The sequence below is a fragment of the Zalophus californianus genome, chromosome 17 (assembly GCF_009762305.2).
Source record: "Zalophus californianus isolate mZalCal1 chromosome 17, mZalCal1.pri.v2, whole genome shotgun sequence".
Classification (NCBI taxonomy): Eukaryota; Metazoa; Chordata; class Mammalia; order Carnivora; family Otariidae; genus Zalophus; species Zalophus californianus.
The window spans coordinates 11,801,250-11,821,535 of record NC_045611.1 but is presented as its reverse complement, the minus strand read 5'-3'; the positions used below and the strand labels follow the sequence as shown (position 1 = coordinate 11,821,535).

Genomic DNA, 20,286 nt, shown 5'->3' with positions numbered 1-20,286 from the left:
AAAAGCAGATAAGGACATCAATAGGTTAAAAGATACGCTCAAATCCATATATGAAGTTTGCATCTGGTTCTCAATTAAAACTCAGGCCTCCCAAGTTCCTACGTGAGGGTTCCTTATAACACCTAAATTTTAAGTATAAGCAATTTAAGTTAAAAAAAAAAAAATCCTGCCAACATGCCAATTAACAGGGTTTTATTTTCTTTAGGAGGAAGGAGTTATAGAGAACATTTGCTTATCATGTTATTTACCTCGGTAATATATGTTATTTAAAGTAATAAGCTTGTGTTTCTTTTGAATATAAAACATATACGTGTGAGAATATGTATATTTGTAGGGGGGAAAAAAGTGCTTCCCTGAGCATGTGTCTTTGGGTTGTTGTTGTTTTTCATAGACACGGTGCTGCCCCCTTCTGGCAAACGACGGAAATAGCAGGCTCCCAAATACCCATCCAGTACTTAAAATTACCATCCGTTTGCTTTATAAAATGAAATAGGAAATTTGTCTCATTAATATAAATATTAATACTTCCACAAAATTTATTTGATCAGGAAATTTAATGATTTCTCATAAGAGTTATTCACCAGCTTTTCTTACTCTCTATGTCGGACCGATGGTAAAATTATAATAAATCTTTCTTGGATATCCTATGACACATGGTAAGTCATACAAACCAAGAAAGATTTCTAAAAACTTTTAAATATATATTCCTAATGGCATATCACACACTTTCTGCATTATTTTGTAGGATCTCCAAACTATTAAAGGCTTCCTGTTGGTGTTCTGCTACCCTCTACTGGACAACTCAATAGTTCCAGTGTGATTTCTGGCAGCAAAGTAACATTACTAATTGACTAATGGATCCCCAAAATGATTGATTATCAAGGAAATGGGTGTCTTTACAATGGAGAATTCTGACAGATATTGCCTAAGTGGTCTAACTTATCACCACCAATACTGTTATCGATGTGATGTCCTGGGGAAGACAAAACATCACCAACAGCGTATTTGTCTAGGTGACTAATCTGAAGCAAAATTCCAAACTACAAAACAAATGGACTCTTAAAAACATACAGCTGACCCTTGAAAAAGCAGCAGTTAGGGGCACTGCCACCCACCCACCTCACCGTCAAAAATCCACGTGTAACTTTGACTCTCCCAAAACTTAACTACCGATAACACAGTCAATATGTTTTATGTACTACATGTTATATATGTATTTTTTAACATTTTATTTATTTGAGAGAGAGAGACACAGCGAGAGAAGGAACACAAGCAGGGCGAGTGGGAGAGGGAGAAGCAGGCTCTCCGCTGAACAGGGAGCCTGATGCGGGGCTCCATCCCAGGACCCTGGGATCATGACCTGAGCCGAAGGTAGACGCTTAATGACTGAGCCACTCAGGTGCCCCTACATGCTATATTCTTATAATAAAGTAAGCTATATAAAAGAAATGTGATTAAGGAAGTTATAAGAGGGCACCTGGATGGCTCAGTTGGTTAAGTGAATGCCCTCGGCTCAGGTCATGATCCGGAGTCCCGGGATCAAGTCCCGCATCGGGCACCCTGCTCAGCAAGGAGTCTGCTTCTCCCTCTGGCCCTCCCCCCTCTCATTCTCTCTCTCTCAAATAAATAAAATCTTTAAAAAAAAAGTTATAAGAAAAATACATTTATGGTACTGTACTGTATCGAAAAAAAATCTATGTATAAGTGGACCTGTGCAATTCAAACTGGTGTTGTTCAAGGGTTAACGGTATTTATGTCAGTGTCATGAAATACTTTAAATGAAAGGCTTTAAAAAAGGAACTTAACAAGAAAATACTAAAAAAGACTAAATGCAGAGTGTAATCTTGCACTTGATGCTGGACTGCACAAGAAATATAGCTATATAAAGAATATTGCTGGAATAACTTAAAATATTTGAGTAGAATCGTATCTAGAGCTATTTAAAATACACGCTACAAGGGTGCCTGGGTGGCTCAGTTGGTTAAGCAACTGCCTTCAGCTCAGGTCATAATCCTGGAGTCCCGGGATCAAGTCCCACATCAGGCTCCCTGCTCAGCAGGGAGTCTGCTTCTCCCTCTGACCCTCTTCCCTCTCGTGCTCTCTGTCTCTCATTCTCTCTCTAATAAATAAATAAAATCTTTAAAAATAAATAAATAAATAAATAAATAAATCCATCCAAAACAAGATGGGTGGTACACAAAAGTTAAGTGAGTATTTAGAAATTTGTTTAGCCATTTGACAATGTCACGATAGTCAAGACACAATGGGTGGACTCACTGTATTAACCAGAACAGACCGATTTGGGTACTGTCACACTTGCAAGCTGGTCACATGTGACATTAATGTATTAGTCATGCAAGGTGAGAGGTAATGCATATGATACTTTAGGGTTATTTTATCAAAACCCAAAAATGTGGGCGCCTGGGTGGCTCAGATGGTTAAGCGTCCGCCTTCGGCTCAGGTCATGATCCCAGGGTCCTGGGATCGAGTCCCACATCGGGCTCCCTGCTCCTTGGGAGCCTGCTTCTCCCTCTGCCTCTCTCTCTGTCTCTCATGAATAAATAAATAAAATCTTAAAAAAAAAAACCAAAAATGTGATAAAATGTAAGCATTTATTTTTATAAATTATTTTTAACAATCATTTTAATTGTTAACCAAGTGTGACCTTTTAAATTCATATTAACTGTTAACCAAGTGTGACTTTTTAAATTTATAGTTTAAAATTAAGAAAGTAAAATTGGTATTATTTCTTAATCCTAATTTACTGATGGCAAAACGAGCTCACTGGGGGAGCCTGGTTGGCTCAGTCATTAAGCATCTGCCTTCGGCTCGGGTCATGGTCCCAGGGTCCTGGGACTGAGCCCTGCATCAGTGGGGAGGGGCTCCCTGCTCAGTGGGGAGTCTGCTTTTCCCTCTCCCCCTGCCCCTCCCCCTGCCCCTACTCATGCTCCTCTCTCTCTCTCTCAAAAATAAATCTTTTTTTTTTAAAAAAAGAGCTCACTGTATATTTCTGTAAAGAAAACATCTTTTTCTGAATGCAGCAGTAGCAGCAAACCACATGATGATAATGGAAGTGATTCCAAAGAAACAAAGGCCAACTGAGGTCAAACTGCTTTTACTACATGAGCCCTCACACAGAGTTTGGTTGTTGATCATGCAGTGCTAAAACCATAGTGAGTTAAGTGAGTTCTTTGCAAATGTTTTGGCTAATGAAGCAACGAATTCATCAAAACTTCAACGGCATTTACATACAAAACATGAAGAAATTCAAAATCAAAAGAATTCTTTGAAGAAAAGAGTAGTGATCTAAAAAGCCAATAGAGGGGCACCCGGGTGGCTCAGTTGTTAAGCATCTGCCTTCGGCTGGCTCATGATCCCAGGGTCCTGGGATCGAGCCGTACATCGGGCTCCCTGCTCAGTGGGGAGTCTGCTTTTCCCTCTCCCTCTGCCCCTCCCCCTCCGCTGGTGCTTGGTATCTCTCTCTATCAAATAAAATAAAATCTTAAAAAAATAAAAAATAAATAAAAAGCCAATAGAAAGAGACACAAAATTCCATACATTAACATTAGTATTCTGAGAAAGAAGCACTTTTGGTTACTAACTAAAAAGAATAAACTACTGCCAAGATATTAGGAAAAGAGTGTATAAAAGATGTCTGCTGGGAAAGCTTGGTGTATCTGTGACAAAGAAGATGATTCAAGTGCAATGTTCCAGTGATTCCGCAGCTTGAAGTCCTCAGAATCTGGCTTATGAGAGTGAGAACGATAATCAAATTAGCAAAATGTTTTCTCAATGCAATTTGAAGAATGCCAGATTATTACTAACATAAAAATTATCATGATATATGTGTGATTTAAACATGACAGTTATATGAAGGATTCTTTTATCAGTTTCTGGCTGACAAACATAACTGACACTGATCTGTAAAAAAAAAACTAGAATTACATTGTCAACAAATGTGATTTGAAGCTTAAGCGTATGCAAGAGTATAGTCTAACAGCACAGGTGCAAGACAGGAAAACATTAGATTAAGGAGCTGGTGCTAGAACGTAAAATTAACACACTGCTTCCTTATCCAGAAAAATCTTGCTGCCAAAACAAACAACCCCACTGTTCTTAGTACAGTAGTAAAAACTGTAAATTATGTAAGACTAATGCATTACATTTTTCAATGACTTTCTATGTGATAAGCTGAAAGCTGACCATAAATGTGCACGTTACATTGCACGCTGAGGTACCATGGTTATGCAAGGGAAAAATGCCGTTAAGAATGATGAGCTTTAGGGGTGCCTGGGTGGCTCAGTCGTTAAGCATCTACCTTCGGCTCAGGTCATGATCCCAGGTCCTGGGATCGAGCCCCGCATCGGGCTCCCTGCTCTGCGGGAAAGCTTGCTTCTCCCTCTCCCACTCCCCCTGCTTGCGTTCCCTCTCTTGCTGTGTCTGTCAAATAAATAAATAAAATCTTAAAAAAAAAAAAAAAAAGAATGGTGAGCTTTGGAATAAACTCGGTGTCTTTAAAAGAAAAAAACCATGGGGTGCCTGGGTGGCTCAGTCGGTTAAGTGTCTGCCTTTGGCTCAGGTCATGATCCCAGGGTCCTGGGATTGAGCCCCGCATTGGGCTCCCTGCTCGGCAGGAAGCCTGCTTCTCCCTCTCCCATTCCCCCTGCTTGTGTTCCCTCTCTCGCTTTCTCTCTCTGTGTCAAATAAATAATAAAATCTTAAAAGAAAAAAGAACCAGTTGGGTCTCCAATTTTAAAGGTCCTAATTAGTAAAACTTGGCTTATTTGTCTGATCTTTGGTATTTTTTGATTCAATGTGTTTTTCACTAGCAAATAAATTACCAGGGTAAAAATGAAAGCTAGAAGCCTGGAGGAATAGAGTCTCTACAGATTAACATGTTTCAGTGAATGTTTTGAACTCCATTTTATATCAAAAGAATAGCCACACACAGGAAATTCATGCATGCAGAATTCCTTGTTTCCACTGAAATCTAACTTAATTACAACTTGACAGGATAAACTGTTGGAACTGGTTACTGATGAAGCACTGAAGAAGAACTTTGAAACTATGGTATCACTGGCTTCATTTTGCATAAAAGTAAAAGTAAAAATCTTGAACTTACTGAAACAGCTTTAAAATCTTTATTTCCATCCTCATGAAAATATCTCTGTGAGATGGGTTTATGATGAGTGTTATTTAAAAAAAAAAGTGTTACTAAAAAAAAAGAAAACCAACACAAATGTACATAAATAAATAAAATCTTTTAAAAAAATTACTGCCAAGGAAAATAAATGTGACTCCCTATAAAATTATTGATTGATTGGCACCTTACCTGTTCCCAATTAGCTCCAATTTATAGATCTGCTGTTTTCAAGTAATAAAATTTAAATAAATGGAGAAGAGGAAATTCTAGACACATGGCTCTTACCTAGAACAGCCGGGAGGTTATTAAGTGTTTACTGTTTTTTTAAAATGATAACAAACCTATGAATCAATTTTAAAAATAATACTAAGGTCAGGAAATAATATAGGAACCAAATTTCTCTCCTAGTACTTTCAATTTTTACCTGATTTCAGGGGCCTCCGTGGGGCTCAGACTTCACAGGTAAGAAAAGTAATAAAGGGAGAAATGACTCAGCCAAAGTCACAAAGCATGACAATAAGCGGAACCGGGTACTTAACTCTTACATTTTCTTATTCTCTTGAAGTCCTCAGAATCTGGCTTATGAGAGTGAGAACTGAGCCAAACATTCATGATACCCACAACTACATCACCGTATGTGAAAGGACCTCTCCTCCCATGCTCCCTGATAATTCACGGGGCCACCGTTTTCCTGGAGTAAAAAAGAGAACTCTTCCAAAACATGATGATGATAGGATGGAATGAGGACAGATGGCCCACACCATTTAGAAAGATGCTCATTTTCAAAAGAACTAGTTTTGAAGTTTGTGAAGGTCACCTTACCTGACTTCTTCACCAGCAAAATCAAACACCTTAGTGATTTTAACTTTTTCAGCTTCTTTCGGTTTCTCAAGCTCTTCTGCTCTGACCAACAATTTACTTGAACTTGTCTCTTCAGTCTTCTCTCCTCTCTATGAAATAGGTAAGAAATGCAATCAGTTTCACATGAGGATGAAACCTAAGAGAACCATCCCAACATTCTATTTACAGCTATTCTTAAATGTTTCATCTCTAAACAATTAAAGACCTATCAGAAATTTGACTAGAAAGGCTTATTTTCCTACCATAGGGAATGCTTTGCTTTTCACTTGAAAGAGTTATTATCAAAAGGCATCTAGTTTGATTTCCGCCGAAAGCATCGAATCTCATTTTGGAAATGAAAACGTCTATCTGGGGAACTTAGGCTATTTCCGGGGAAGCCTACATCTCATTCGACGATCAACTCACGTTAACATGTGTACTTGGGGGCACTTTGGGTTTTGGTCCTACATCGTTGAGGAAGCTGGCCCACAACTCATCCTCCTTCTTCTTCCTCGCATCCTCTGGCCCTGTGCCTTCCTCCTGCTCGGCGGCTTCATCTTCCTGCTCACTGCTACTTCCCTCGGACTCCTCGCTGGCATCCTCCTCCTCTGCTTCTAATGAGAGGCCACCTTGTTTTCTCTTCCTAATCACCAAGGGTCACGAGAGAAAGGAGAAGTAAGACAGATAATGCAAAATGACTTCAGCTATCCCTTCCTCAATTCCAAACACAATGTTGCAAACCTGAGAAAACCTTAAAATCTGGGGACTACTGATTAACACCCACCCAGGCGGAAGCAGGGGAGGTGAGCTGAGATTTTGTGGAAGAAAACAAGAATGGAGCTCTTACAGTTAGCAATTTCCCCCAAACACCTAGAATCAAAATATAGTGTTCTACTTCTAAGTCAGGACCAGCTATTTTCACCAAAACACCCAAAATCACCTCGCTGAATCAATCTGCCCAGAAAGTGTGTTCTAAGAATAAGCACTACAATTGGAGAACATATTCTATTAAGAAGAGCCTCAAATTTATTTGCACTGTTTCTACCCAGAGTTCTCGGGGGGGGGGGTGCGGCGGGAGGGGAGGGAAGGAACCCATGTTTTTTCCCCACTTTCTGAAAATTTGAAAGTTGGAATACAGAAAAATTCAAGGACAAAAGTACTGGGCCCAAGACCTAAAAGAGTAAGTAGTTTCTTAGTCTATTTTGACTTCAAGTGAATCCTCTAATACCTAAAATTCTTTTTTCCCTTTTTATAAACTATAACCTGTTTTGCTTCAATGCCCAAAAAAACAGAAACACCGATCAAGGAGAGGTAAAAGACTTCTATGGAAGCGTTTCTTATCTGAGCTAAATAACCTGTCAGAATTTTCATAATGGGGGAGGGGGGTAGTGTAATTCAGTACCAGGTCTATGGAAGGTAATTTGCTAACATTTACAGAAATTTTTTTTACTGCAGATAACTCTGTATCAAACAATTCTACTTCTCTAAATCTGATTTACAGATATACTCGTACCTGTATACAAAACCATAACAAAGAATATTCATTGCAGTTTTGTTTGTTGTAGTAAAGACAGGTATAATCTCAATGTCCCTCAATAAGGGAATACTTAAATAATGCAAGATGTAGCCCTATGATGTAACATTATGCAGTCACTGAAAAGGGTAAGGTATAGTTACACGTACGGCCATGGTACACATCTCCAAGAAGTGAAAGAAAATGAGAAACTATAAGCAGAGGATGCCACTCTGTTTTGGAGGGAGTTTTTGGTTTGTTTTTTTAAAGAGTAGGAAATATATACCTACATACACACACAAACTATCTCTGGCAACACAGTTCTTCTGAGGCAAAGCAACAAGGGATATCAAAGGTACACATTTTTGCAGTAAATGAGTTTTTAATTTTTACCAAGTGTACATGATACCTATTAAATTTTTTTTTAAATTAAAGCTCAAAAACTTTTAAAGCTTGCCCAAGACTGAGAATTTAATCCTGAAATGTCACCAAATGTTTCCCTTGAATAGACAAAGGTAGGAAACCCTGGTAGGAAGAACTCATGAGACCAATCCCAGCCATCTGGATAGTGTGACAATAGTCCCTGACTTCTAAGGGCCCTGAGGGCAGCATCACCTGGCCGGAATGCTCTGAGCCTTTCTTTTTTTCCCTTTGGTTTTCTGTGTCTGCTCTTCACCATCCACTTCATCTTCCTTCACTAATTCATTTACATCATCTTCACTATACTCTCCACCTGAAATCACATAATAGAGTAGTCAGACATACAGGAATAAAGGTTTTCACATCAAGATAAGACATTTTCAATAAAAATAAAGTCTAGTGCTTTCCTCTATTCTTCATCTAACTAAAATATCATTTCCTTTGGGAAGTCTCCCCATCTCTGAAGACTAGGCTAAGCTACCCTATTCTAGGCTTCCATGACAGTCCATATTTCCCTCTATAAATGTACCTATTTAATGTTTGCAATTTCTGCTATGCTCTACATACCATGAGGACGTGGATCTTGTTTGTTAAGTATGTGCTGATGAATGAATGAACAGAAATTCTAATTCTACTACTATACTGTTCAAAGAAGAAATTAACGTTCCCACTGTATCTTGGATATCTTTCAAAAGTAATCAAAAGAGACCTTGACAAAAAAGAGACATAAAGACTTCCAGTTAGACACAGCAGAAAGAACAAACATGTCTAGTTCCCATCTTCAGACACTAACATTCAGGGGTCCCCAACAAGAGGGTGTTACCCAGATGCCCAGGATAACTACACTCTGTGGGTACCAGTCAATAAATCCTGTCCACATAGAGATTCACCTAGGTTTTTTCTTTTTTTACTTCATGTAGACTTTTATTTAAAGTGTAACACACACACTGAAGAACACACAACATACAGCTCAATGAAATTACACAAAGTGAACACATTTGTAAAACCAGGCCCGGCTCAAGAACCAGAACGTGAACCAACATCCCAGAAGGCCCCTCATGCCCCGTTCCAGGCATCAGCCACCACCCTATCCGAGAGCTATCCTGACTCCGAATACCACAGATTAGGTTTGTCTCTTTTTGACCCTTAAACAAACAGAAGTCTCCAAAATACACTCTCAAGTGTCTGGCTTTTTTCACTCAACATTCTCTGTTGGTCACCCATATTGCTCATTGTAGCTCTAGTTTATTCACTCTCATTCCAAAATAGCGTTTCATTGCACGACTGTACCACACTGTATTTATCCATTCTGCTGATGAACATTTAGGTTGTTTCCTGTTTGGGGCTATTACAAATAGTACTGTTTTGAATATTCCTGTATATCCAACCAGTTTCTAAATATTTCACTCACAATGAACCAAGGGCCACAAACACTTGAGGAAAGCCTCCAATATGAAAGGCAAGACAGAAAAACAAGAAAGGAATTCAGGGGAAATAGAATTTTAAAAAAAACCAACAAAACCCTTTATAATTAAATTAAATAGTGACTTAAACATTTTTCAAAAAACTTAAAAATTTTTTTAAAAACTCTTGAAAACTACAAATATGATGGCAGAGATTTAAAAAAAGAACAAAGTTGATGAGAAGGAGCCAGTCATGTGAAAACACACAGAATACACATTCAAGGCTGAATACCACAAACCAAGTGATAAATCAAAGTGTTTCCTGAACAAAGGACTGAGTTCCAGGCTAAGATGGCAGTCTGAAGGCACAAATATCATTTTGCTTCCCCTAAAACCCCAGTAAAATTACGGCAGCAAAAAAACTTTTAAAAAGCACAAACCTACAAGCTAAGTAGGCATATAGCTGCATTGTATTTGCTTATATTTGCAAAAAGCAACACTGGAAGGATAAGCAAAATACTAATGAAAATAGGTGCCTTATAAGGGTCAGGGTAGAACAGAGTGGGATAGTCAGGGGTAGAAGCAAGAATTCCCTGTTTATCTTCCCTAAGAATTTTGAAAAGCCCTTAAATTAAGAACAGTTTGAATAAACAAATACTTGTTTGAATAAATAACTGTAAACCCAAACAATAACAAAACTGACAAAGAAAGGATTTATTCCAAGGACTTCAGAAACAGTATTTTGACTATACATCCTTAACAAGACCCATTGTAAAGACAAAAAAGAAATAAAAAACAACTCAATATTCTGTGTAGTAATGTTCGTATTTTGTTTTGTTTTTTCTTTTTAATTTTATTTATTTATTTGAGAGAGAGAAAGAGAACATGGCGGGGGGAGAGGGAGAAGCAGGGTCCACACTGAGCAGGGAGCCAGATGTGGAACTCGATCCCAGGACCCTGAGATCATGACCTGAACTGAAGGCAGACTTAACCGACTGAGCCACCCAGGTGCCCAATGCTGGTATTTTGGGAAACTATTTCCTTTATATAACAGGTTAAAGCAAGTAAGTACTATGTTAATCACATCAGGGATCCAGATCTTCAAAGAGAAATGACACACGATTATAAAATCAAAGAAATTAGATGAAAATTCAAATGTTTAAACTGAACTAAAAACATCAATATGAGGGGTGCCTGGCTGGCTCAGTAGGTAGAGCATGCAACTTTTGATCTCAGGGTTGTAAATTCAAGCCCCATGCTGGGTGTAAAGATTACTTAAAAAATCAAATCTTTAAAAAAAAAAGTATCAATATGAACTCTTTTTTTTTTAAGATTTTATTTATTTATTTGAGAGAGCAAGAATGAGAGAGAGAGCACATGAGAGGGGGGAGGGTCAGAGGGAGAAGGAGCCCGATGCAGAACTCGATCCCGGGACTCCAGGATCATGACCTGAGCCGAAGGCAGTCACTTAACCAACTGAGCCACCCAGGCGCCCGAACTCTAACTCTTTTTAAGATAAATATTTTCTAGTTCTGTTCACTGAAATGGCACAGAAACAATGTCACTTTGGTAGCAATGAGCATCTCTTCAGAGTCCAGATTATATACCTTGATATGATTCATCATGAAAAGGGCTCCCAGCTAATTTCAGGTCTGAGGGAAGGAAAGCACAAGGTGAAACTGGGACATCTTGCTGTGTCAGAAATCAAGGAAGTTATTTAAGTATAAAGGGTCACATTAAAAGGATACAAGATCCAGCTTGAAAGAACTCCTAGTGGCCAAAACCGGTAACTTGAGCATTAAAAGGAATAACTGTTAGTAGACTAAAACACAATAATCTGTAATCAGATCAATAAAAATCTGTAAGCCCTTTGTGACGTTTTTTAAAAAAGACAAAAAATAATTTGTACTGGGGCTCTGGGGTGGCTTAATCAGTTAAGCATCTGCCTTTGGCTCAGGTCATGATCCCAGGGTTCTGGGACTGAGCCCCCTGTCTGGCTCCCTGCTCAGCAGGGAACCTGCTGCTCCCTTTCCCTCTGCCCCTCCCCCTGCTTGTGCTCTCTCTCAAATAAATAATTTTAAAATCTTTAAAAAAATAATTTATACTTCTTAAAGCTACTATTAAAATTACTCCCTACTTTGAAAGTTAGTAATTAAAGAAAATGAATTAAACACTTAACCTTTCCCAATTGATGAGGGAAAGCAATACTTTACAGAAGAACATCAACTAATAAATGTAGAAAAAACACAGAATTAGAAAAATATCACTTTTCACACTGTAATGATAGTAATTTAGGCAAGAATTATCAAGTAATGTTTTCAAAAAATGAAGTTTTAACCATTAAGTATTACACAGAATACTTCAGTTCTAAGGGAAGAAATTACACAATAGAGGGATCAGACTCTCATACCCTGAACCCAGTAGTCACAACTATGGGAACCAACCTGGGGTTGCATGTCTTTTGATGTTATGCATTATGAAACACACAGTCATCTATAAGGTATTCTAGCCAAAAATATTTTCATCTGAACCCATCGAGCATTTAGAGCTAACTTCCAGAAATTTCAGAACCTCAGAATTCCAGTAATTTCAGAATTACAGAAAATTCAAAGGACAAAGGAACAACCTAAAATACCGAGAGGGAGCAGTCAGACAAATCCAGAAGGTGAGACATTCTGCAGGACATACCTGCCTGATCTCTTAAGCAAATCAATGTCATTACAGAGCATGCTAGATTAAAACAAATTTAAAGGATGGGACACCTAGATGATATGGGTAGTCCTGAACCTAACGGTGATTTGGATAAACAAGCTATAGTTTATTCTGGGTCAAGTGAAAAATCTGAGTAAGGTCTGTATATGAGTCCAAAGTTTACTGAAATGAACAGAGAGAGATTGTTCACTGAAAAGAGCAGGTCACAAAGTAACATGGAAAAGTATGATTTCAGGTTGGGGTTAAAATACAAGCACCTATACCTGGGTGTAGAAAAAGATCAGAGTTCACTAAAGGATTCACTAAAGGATTAATACTGATAATCTATGGGTGGTGGGAATGCAATGATTCTATTTTTTGATGCTTAACTGTCTGAATTTTCTAATTTTCTACAAAGCTCACACACTACTTTTGTAGTAATGTAAGGTTATTTTTCACCATAAAAACAGGCAAATGTTGCAGACAGTTCAGACAAGGATGTAAAAAATGCTCAGTTCCATTGATAAGAGATAAGCAAATTTTATATTATACACATGCACAAAATGATAAAATTCCATGCAGTCACTTTGACAAAAAAAGAGTAAGAAGCAAAATAACGTCCCTGTAGATAACAAAGAACAAAATGAACATATCTTATCCAAAGACTCAGAGCTTCCAATCACCTTTTTAGTCCCCCATGCTTAAACATGAGCCAAACAACTAAGAATCACTGAAAATCTGAGAAAGTATCTAATAAAACCAAAATATAGGGTGAATAAAAATCATCTTGGAGAAATGTTTCCTCATGTCATGAGGCTAGCAGTATCTGATACTAAAACAAAACAAGGCAATTACAACTACAGACCAACATCCCTCATATACAGATGCAAAAATTCTCAACAAAATACTAGCAAACAAAATTCAGCAATGTATAAAAAGATTTTATTATTTATTTTGAAGGGGGAGAGCGGGTAAGCAGTAGGAGGAGCAGAGGGGGAGGGAGAAGGGGGAGGCGGAAAGAATCTCAAGCAGACTCCATGCTGAGCGTGGAACCCAATGTGGGGCTGGATCTCACAACCCTGAGATCATGACCTGAGCCGAAATCAAGAGTTGGACACTTAATCGACTAAGCCACCCAGGCGTCCCAGCAATGTATAAAAAGAACAATACAGCACGACCAAATGAGTTTTATCCCAAAAATAAAAGGCTGTTCAAAATTTAAAAAGCAATCACTGTAATTCACCATATTAAGAGGAAGAAAAATCATACAAAATCCTATAAATAGATGGAGGAAAAGCATTTGACAAAATTTGCCTCTCAGCAAATCAGGAGTAAAGGGAACATCTTTAACCTCATAAAATGCATGGGTGAGGAGCAGTATACGCAGACTGCCAGGGTTCAAATCCCAGCTCAGCTACTCTATAGCTGAATGATTTTGTGCAACTTGCTTTAATTCTCTGTGCCTCAATTTCTTTGTCAGCAAAATGGGGAGAATAGCACATAAGTGAGTGAGCTAGTAATGTATTAGTCAATGTAAAGGACTTAAAACATGCACACACAAAAGGCATCTGTAACCCATAGCTAACATACTAAATAGTGAAACACTGATAATTTCCTCTTAGGGCGCCTGAGTGGCTCAGATGGTTAAGCGACTGCCTTCGGCTCAGGTCATGATCCTGGAGTCCCAGGATCGAGTCCCGCATCAGACTCCCTGCTTAGCAGGGAGTCTGCTTCTCCCTCGGACCCTGCCCCCTCTCATGCTCTATCTCATTCTCTCTCTCAAATAAATAAATAAAATCTTTAAAAAAAAATTTCCTCTTAAAATTGGGAACAAGGCAAGGATGTCCACTCTCATCACTCCTATTCAACATCATACTGGAAGTCTTACCAAGAGCAGTGAAGCAAGCAAAAGAAACAAAAGGCATACCTATTGGAAAAGAAAGAATAAAACTGTTTCTATTCAGACATCATGGTCTATGTTTTATTTGGGGGGGTGGCCTTGGAACTGTTAATTTTGGTGATGGTCACTTAACTCTAAGCATTTACCAAAACTGATAGAACAGTACACTGAAAAGAATAAATTATACTGTATGTAAGTTAAACATTGAAAAATTTAAATTATTATTAATATCCATAGAGCAATAAGATACTTCACTATGAAATGAGAACATGATGCTACAAAAAATGACTACTTAAGGGGAAAAAAAAGTTATTCAAATTTAAAAATACCAAAGCAGGAAAAAATACAAGAGTTGAAGATATTGAAAATTTTCCATTGAGTGGAAAAAAGTCAAGAGTTAGAAAATAGGATGATAAAATTAGAGGGCCAGTCCAAAAGATCTAACGTAAGATTCAACATCTGAATAATGAGGTTTCCAGAAAAATAACAGAAAATGAAAAAAGGAAATTACCTCTCCCCAAAAGTTCCAGAAACCTACCACAATGGATGAGAACAGACTCATACCACGGTATATCATTGTAAAATATCAGAAAAATCAGGAATAAAGAGAAGATTCTATCAGCTTCCAAAGACAAACAGATCTTATATAAATAAACAGAAATCAGCAAAACAAACTTCTTAATAGAAACACTGGAAGCTAGCAAGTAATAAAACAACATCCTTAACATTCTGATGGAAAGCTATCATTACCACTACCATATCATTATAAAGCCTAGAATTATTATTACAAAACACAGAATTCTATACCAGACAAAGTATCAATTATGCCCTGGGGTCACATAGTTATTTTTAGAAATACTGTTTTGACACCTTGAATGTCTATTATACATCATCTGTCCTCGAGTAGTTGAGAATTTATTCTCATTTTGGTGGAACACACCAAGAAAAAAACATAACACAGGACCCAAGAAACGGATTCCAACAGAAAAGGGAGATAAATGGAACACCCAGAGTGGTGATGGTGACAAAAGATCCTAGGTTTAAAAGTGATAAAACCGCAAACTGGAGGTCAGAAGGCAAAGACTGGAGTTCAACATGAAAGTAAACGACTCTTTCATGAATCTGATTGCCTTGGGAGATAATTCATACAATTCTGAGAGTTTAGGGACAAATTAATAGTAAGGACATAGACAACTAAGCAACGACAAAATGGCAATTATTAATTCCACACAAAACAAGTAGTGTAGGAAAAGCAATCACAGTATACGCCACATGGTTCAGACCTGAATGTGTGCATTACAAAAAAGTAAACTTGGAATACTGATCTAACCAAAACTGGACATGGTAACAATGGCAGGCTGGGGAGTTGTGGGGAGGGCCTGAGGATGGAAGGGTGTGTGTTGGGAATGATCGGGATGACCTAAGAGGGTATTAAAATAAGACCTACCAGGCATGGGTTAAGTCAACATAAAACGAAAATACCAAATTAAAAAAGTGGAAAGTAGTTTCTCCTGAGGAGGAATGAACAAGGATGCAGGGTGATGGGAACTGTTAGTTTTCAAAACAAGGCTTTTAGAAATAATTGACCATTTTTTTTAAAGATTTATTTACTCATTTTAGAGATGGAGGGAGGGTCAAAGAGCATCTTAAGCAGGCTCCACCCCTAGCATGGCGCCCAACCTTGGCTCAATCTCACCATCCTTGAGATCACGACCGGAGCCAAAATCAAGAGTCCCACCCTTAACGGACGGAGCCACCCAGGCGCCCCTGACTATGTTTAAGTATGGGTATGCACAACTTTGATTAAAATGAACACTAGTTTTCAAATAACCACTCTGGCCGTTACCATAAGATCAAGGTTGGTGGACAAGAATGGAAAGGGAACCAGGGAAACCAGTTGGGAAACTATGGCTAATCCCAGTGAAGAATAACGGCAGTTGAGTAACAGGGAGATTGACAAGGAAGCGGTCAGAAACCGATTTCCCACGTAGACACAACAGAACTTACCAACTGCTTGAACCAAAAGAGAGAAAATAAGAATGAATGATTCCTAGGGGTTTGGTTTTGTTTTTCCCCTGAGTGACCGTATGGATAGATACTTTAAACGAGATGGATAGCCTGGGGAAGGCGCACGATAGCGGAAGGGGTAGCTTTGAGTGACAAGATTTATTTTGGCCCCCTTTAGTTTGAGAAACTTATACCAAAGAGAGAGAGAGAGATACCTGAAAAAAGAGGAATAAGTACACGTCGCAAAGAGACAAAATGCATCATCACATGAACTTTCTAATAACCATGCGAGGGCATACAGTGGATAGATTTATCTTGGACGTGGTGCTAGCGAGCAAGTCCCTCGGGTCGGAAAGTCTGACGATAACGTCCAACGCTCACACTGCCTTTCAGAAGACTGGGGCGCTGGTGCGGTCGGTCCGGGTACCGACCGACACCGACAGCATCCCCAGAGCAGGGCCATGTTCACTTGCGGGTTCCCGCGCTCCGAGAGGGGGCGGCGGCCCGAGGCAGGCCGCGGGCGTCGGCTGCGCGACATCCCCCAGCGCACACGTCTCGGCCCGGGGCGACCGCGCGGACGGAGCAGGGGGGCGAGGAACCGGGGCTTGCCGGGCTGGGTCGCTCGAGACCCGCGCCTCCGGGGCCACCGGGCCACGCACGCCGGGCCAAGCGCGCCTCACGTGAAGCGCGGGGCGGAGCAAGCCTCCTCTCGCCTCCGGCCGAATCGCTCACCCGACGGCACGTAGTCTTCGTCCTCCTCCGAGGTGGAGAAGTCTTCAGAGTCGAATTCCTCCATGTCGCTGCCGCGCGGAGCGAGTGGAGCCACAGGACCTGAGCAGCTGCCCCAAACGGCAGAGCTCTACGGAGAGACCATAGAGCTGCGGCGGGGGCGGCGGGGGCGGCTGGGTCGGGGCCCCCACCGCGCAACGTGTGCGCATGCGCAGAGAGTGCTACGTAGTCCAAACGCGACATTTCCGAGCCAATGCCTCGCGCCTGACGGTACTGTAGTGGTTGACAGAGCGTGGGCTCCGCCGCTGGAGCGGTGCATGCTGGAACTTGTAGTCTTCAGCACCGTCCGGTCGCTCTGATTTGATAAATGTTTTTAAACAGAATTACATGTCTATGCGGCTACAGCTGACCTTCGTTATTCACAGGTTGGTATTTTCGAATTCGCTTACTTGTTTAGACTTACTGTAACCCCAAAAATCAATATTCGCGGTGCTTTCTGGGGTTATTCGCGGACGTGCGCAGAGGGTGAAACTCTTGAGGCAACCAACGGTGCGGTGTACTTGCTGAGGTTGAACAAGGCCGACACAATGGGCTTTCTTGCTTCGTCTGTCATGCTGTAAATAATTGTCCTTTTCGCAGTCTACTCAGGGGCATGTTTTTTGCATTTTTGTGCTTTTTGGTGGTGATTTCGCTGTTTAAAATGACCCCCAAGCGTAGTGGTGAAGTGCTGCCTCGTGCTCCTAAGCGCAAGAAGGTTGTGATGTGCCTTATGGAGAAAATACGTGTGTTAGATAAACTTCGTTCAGGCATGAGTTGTAGTGCTGTTGGCCGTGAGTTCAATGTTAATGAATCAACAATCCGGTACATCAAGAAAAAGGAAAAGGAAATTCACCGATCTGTACGTGAGGCTGCTCCGGAAAGTGCTAAAGTAACGTCTATAGTGCGCGAGGAAGCAATGGAAAAGATGGAAAAGCGACTAAATTTATGGATTCATGAGATGACAACCGATAAAAAAGGTGTGGTGGACAGCATTGTCGTGAGGCTGAAAGCCAAAGAAATTTATGGTCATGTTACCCAGGGCCAGAAAAATGTTAAACCTTTCTCCGCTAGCGCTGGCTGGCTTGCACGTTTCAAAAAGCGGTATGGTGTGAACAATGTTAAACTTGCAGGTGAGGCAAGTTGTGCAGATCAGGAGGCTGCAGAAGAGTTTAAAAAATACTTGCTGAGTGTTATACAGGAGAAAGGATATGTGGAAGAGCAGGTTTTCAATGCTGATGAGACTGGCTTATTTTACAAGGACGTTGGCAAAAGAACCTATGTAACGCAAATGGCCTGCAAAGCCCCTGGCTTTAAATCATTCCAAGACTATGCAACCTTGCTCTTGTGTACCAATGCCAAGGGCGACTTCAAGTGCAAACCCCTAATGGTGTACAGAGCCCAGAATCCACCAGCACTGACAGGGAAAAGCATGAACCATATGCCAGTCCATTGGAGGTGGAGCAAAAAAGCATGGATGACATCTGATTGGTTCCATAACTGCTTCATACCGGAAGTTGAATGCTATCTCCAGGGCAGAAACCTTTCCTTCAAGGTTTTATTAATTTTGGATAATGCCCCGGTCCATTGCTGTGAAGAACTCAAAAATGCCCACCCCAACGTAGAAGTTCTTTTCATGCCCCCAAACACTACGTCTCTCATCCAACCCCTGCATCAGGGGATAATAAAAGCTTTCAAGGCACACTATACCAGGGAGCTTTATAGCAAGGCATTTGAGGCTCTCAAGTCCAACACGGAGACTACCATGTTGGACTATTGGAAGTCAGTCACTCTGCGCAACGTTATTGATTATGTTGGGACAGCCTGGGACAGCATCAAACAAGCTACCATCAATAGCTGTTGGAAAAATGTTTGGCCAGACTGTGTGCAAGATTTTGAAGGTGTTACAGAAAGTATAAAGGACAGTGTCAAAAACATAATGCACATTGCACGGCAGATAAGTGGGGAAGGCTTTGATGACATGAAGGAGGAAGACCTGGAAGAAATTCTGGCGGAAAAGGCAGTAGAACCCACCAACGAAGACCTGGATGAGATGGCAAAACAAGGCATTGGAGTCGGTAATGACAAAGACGACCATGAAAGCCAGCTTATAGCTTCAAGAATTGACCCTCTTACAGTGACTAAAATATCAGAATGGAATTCTGCCTTGTTAAGAATTTTCAATGACATGGAAGAGTGTGACCCTATGCTCGATCGCAGCCTCAAATTTAAGCGCCTCACCTCCATGGCATTTGCCCCTTATTCCAAGATGCTTAAAGATTTGAGGCAAAAAGCCAAGCAGAGGAGGCTGACCCAATTTTTCAAGCCGGTTTGGGAGGGAAAGTTGCCGACTCCGTCAACAAGTCTTGAGAGGCAAACTCCTGAGGTTGAACTGCCAAATGTGGACATGCTGCCCTCTTCCTCTCCTGCAGAATAAATTCCACCTACCTCTTCCTTGGTTTTCGTGAGGCAAGCCAAGGTCGAGAGGTTTACCCACACTGTGCTGCACCATCAGACATCCTGCCGTTCCATCAACAGTAAGATTCTAGTTAACGTTTTCATGAAATCTCTGATTTCTTTGGGACTCTATGTGCATTACTGTGTGGCATAACAATATGTGTTCACAGTACTCTGTGTTTATGTGAATATCGTATGTTATCCTGTGTGTTTACTACATGTACTATATACGTGTACTGCCTGTGTGCATATGACTGGGGGAAAGAGTTAATACAGCTGCAGTATTGTGAAGGACATTACACAAAAATGCTGTAATTGAAATAGTTTTATTATGAATACTGCACATAACTATTGTAAGAAAGATATATTTAAAAAGGTGTCTTTGGGCACCTGGGTGGCTCAGTTGGTTAAGCGACTGCCTTCGGCTTGGGTCATGGTCTCAGGGTCCTGGGATCGAGCCCCGCATCGGGCTCCCTGCTCGGCAGGAAGCCTGCTTCTCCCTCTCCCACTCCCCCTGCTTGTGTTCCCTCTCTCGCTGTCTCTCTCTCTCTGTCAAATAAATAAATAAAATCTTAAAAAAAAAGAAAAAAGGTGTCTTTGAACAGAAACACACATAAAACAAGATTATGTATTGATCAGTTGACAAAAGTATTGTGAGCAGAGACTCGCAGGAACCCAACCCTGTATTTCCCCCAATAGTGGTTCAGTGTTCGATAATTGATTGTGCACGGTGACTTTAGAGACGTAACTACTGTCAACAGGAATCGACTGCATTCTAGAATTCAGACATCCGCACGAATCCTTCAAGTGAATCCATATGGAAGTACAGCCGCATACAATCTTTATAATTTTACCAGACTAAAATGTTTTAAGTTATAATCCAGTTATGGGAGGCAGTAATCAGAAACAAATGCGGAGGAAGCATCAACAATTAACATCCTCTTTTTTCAGGTTTATGTTTTTTTCCAGCTGAAAATTGCTCCTTGTTGATACTCTGGACTAGACTGGGTCTGACTGACCCAGTCCTACAGTTAATCTAAATTAAGAAAGAGATGAACACACATTTGTGATTAAAAGGACATTACTGTGGCAGTATGCCAGCAAACTTCTAAAAACAGCCTAATTGAAATATAATTCACATAAAATA

At 40.2% G+C, this 20,286-nt stretch overlaps 2 protein-coding genes across 3 annotated transcripts in view; one reads left to right on the top strand and one right to left on the bottom strand.

Moving 5' to 3' along the window:
* CFDP1 (craniofacial development protein 1) overlaps positions 1-16,848 on the bottom strand; it is a 127,311-nt gene extending 110,463 nt beyond the window's left edge. For both annotated transcript variants that reach the window (XM_027619539.1, XM_027619540.1), the window contains exons 1-4: positions 16,650-16,848; positions 8,112-8,229; positions 6,410-6,626; positions 5,966-6,093 (exon numbers count right to left, since the gene is read on the bottom strand). In XM_027619539.1, the coding sequence (XP_027475340.1) occupies positions 5,966-6,093; positions 6,410-6,626; positions 8,112-8,229; positions 16,650-16,713 (527 nt within the window). In that variant the 5' untranslated portion in view covers positions 16,714-16,848. The remainder of the gene's footprint in view (positions 1-5,965; positions 6,094-6,409; positions 6,627-8,111; positions 8,230-16,649) is intronic.
* Positions 16,849-17,346: 498 nt separating this feature from the next.
* LOC113935454 (tigger transposable element-derived protein 1-like) lies at positions 17,347-19,119 on the top strand. Its single transcript, XM_027617408.1, has one exon. The coding sequence runs from the start codon at positions 17,347-17,349 to the stop codon at positions 19,117-19,119; it is 1,773 nt and encodes a 590-aa protein (XP_027473209.1).
* Positions 19,120-20,286: the final 1,167 nt, after the last annotated feature.

Bases quoted from the DNA above. Each gene is read 5' to 3' on its own strand.
- LOC113935454 (XM_027617408.1), top strand. From the start codon at position 17,347: ATGACCCCCAAGCGTAGTGGTGAAGTGCTGCCTCGTGCTCCTAAGCGC.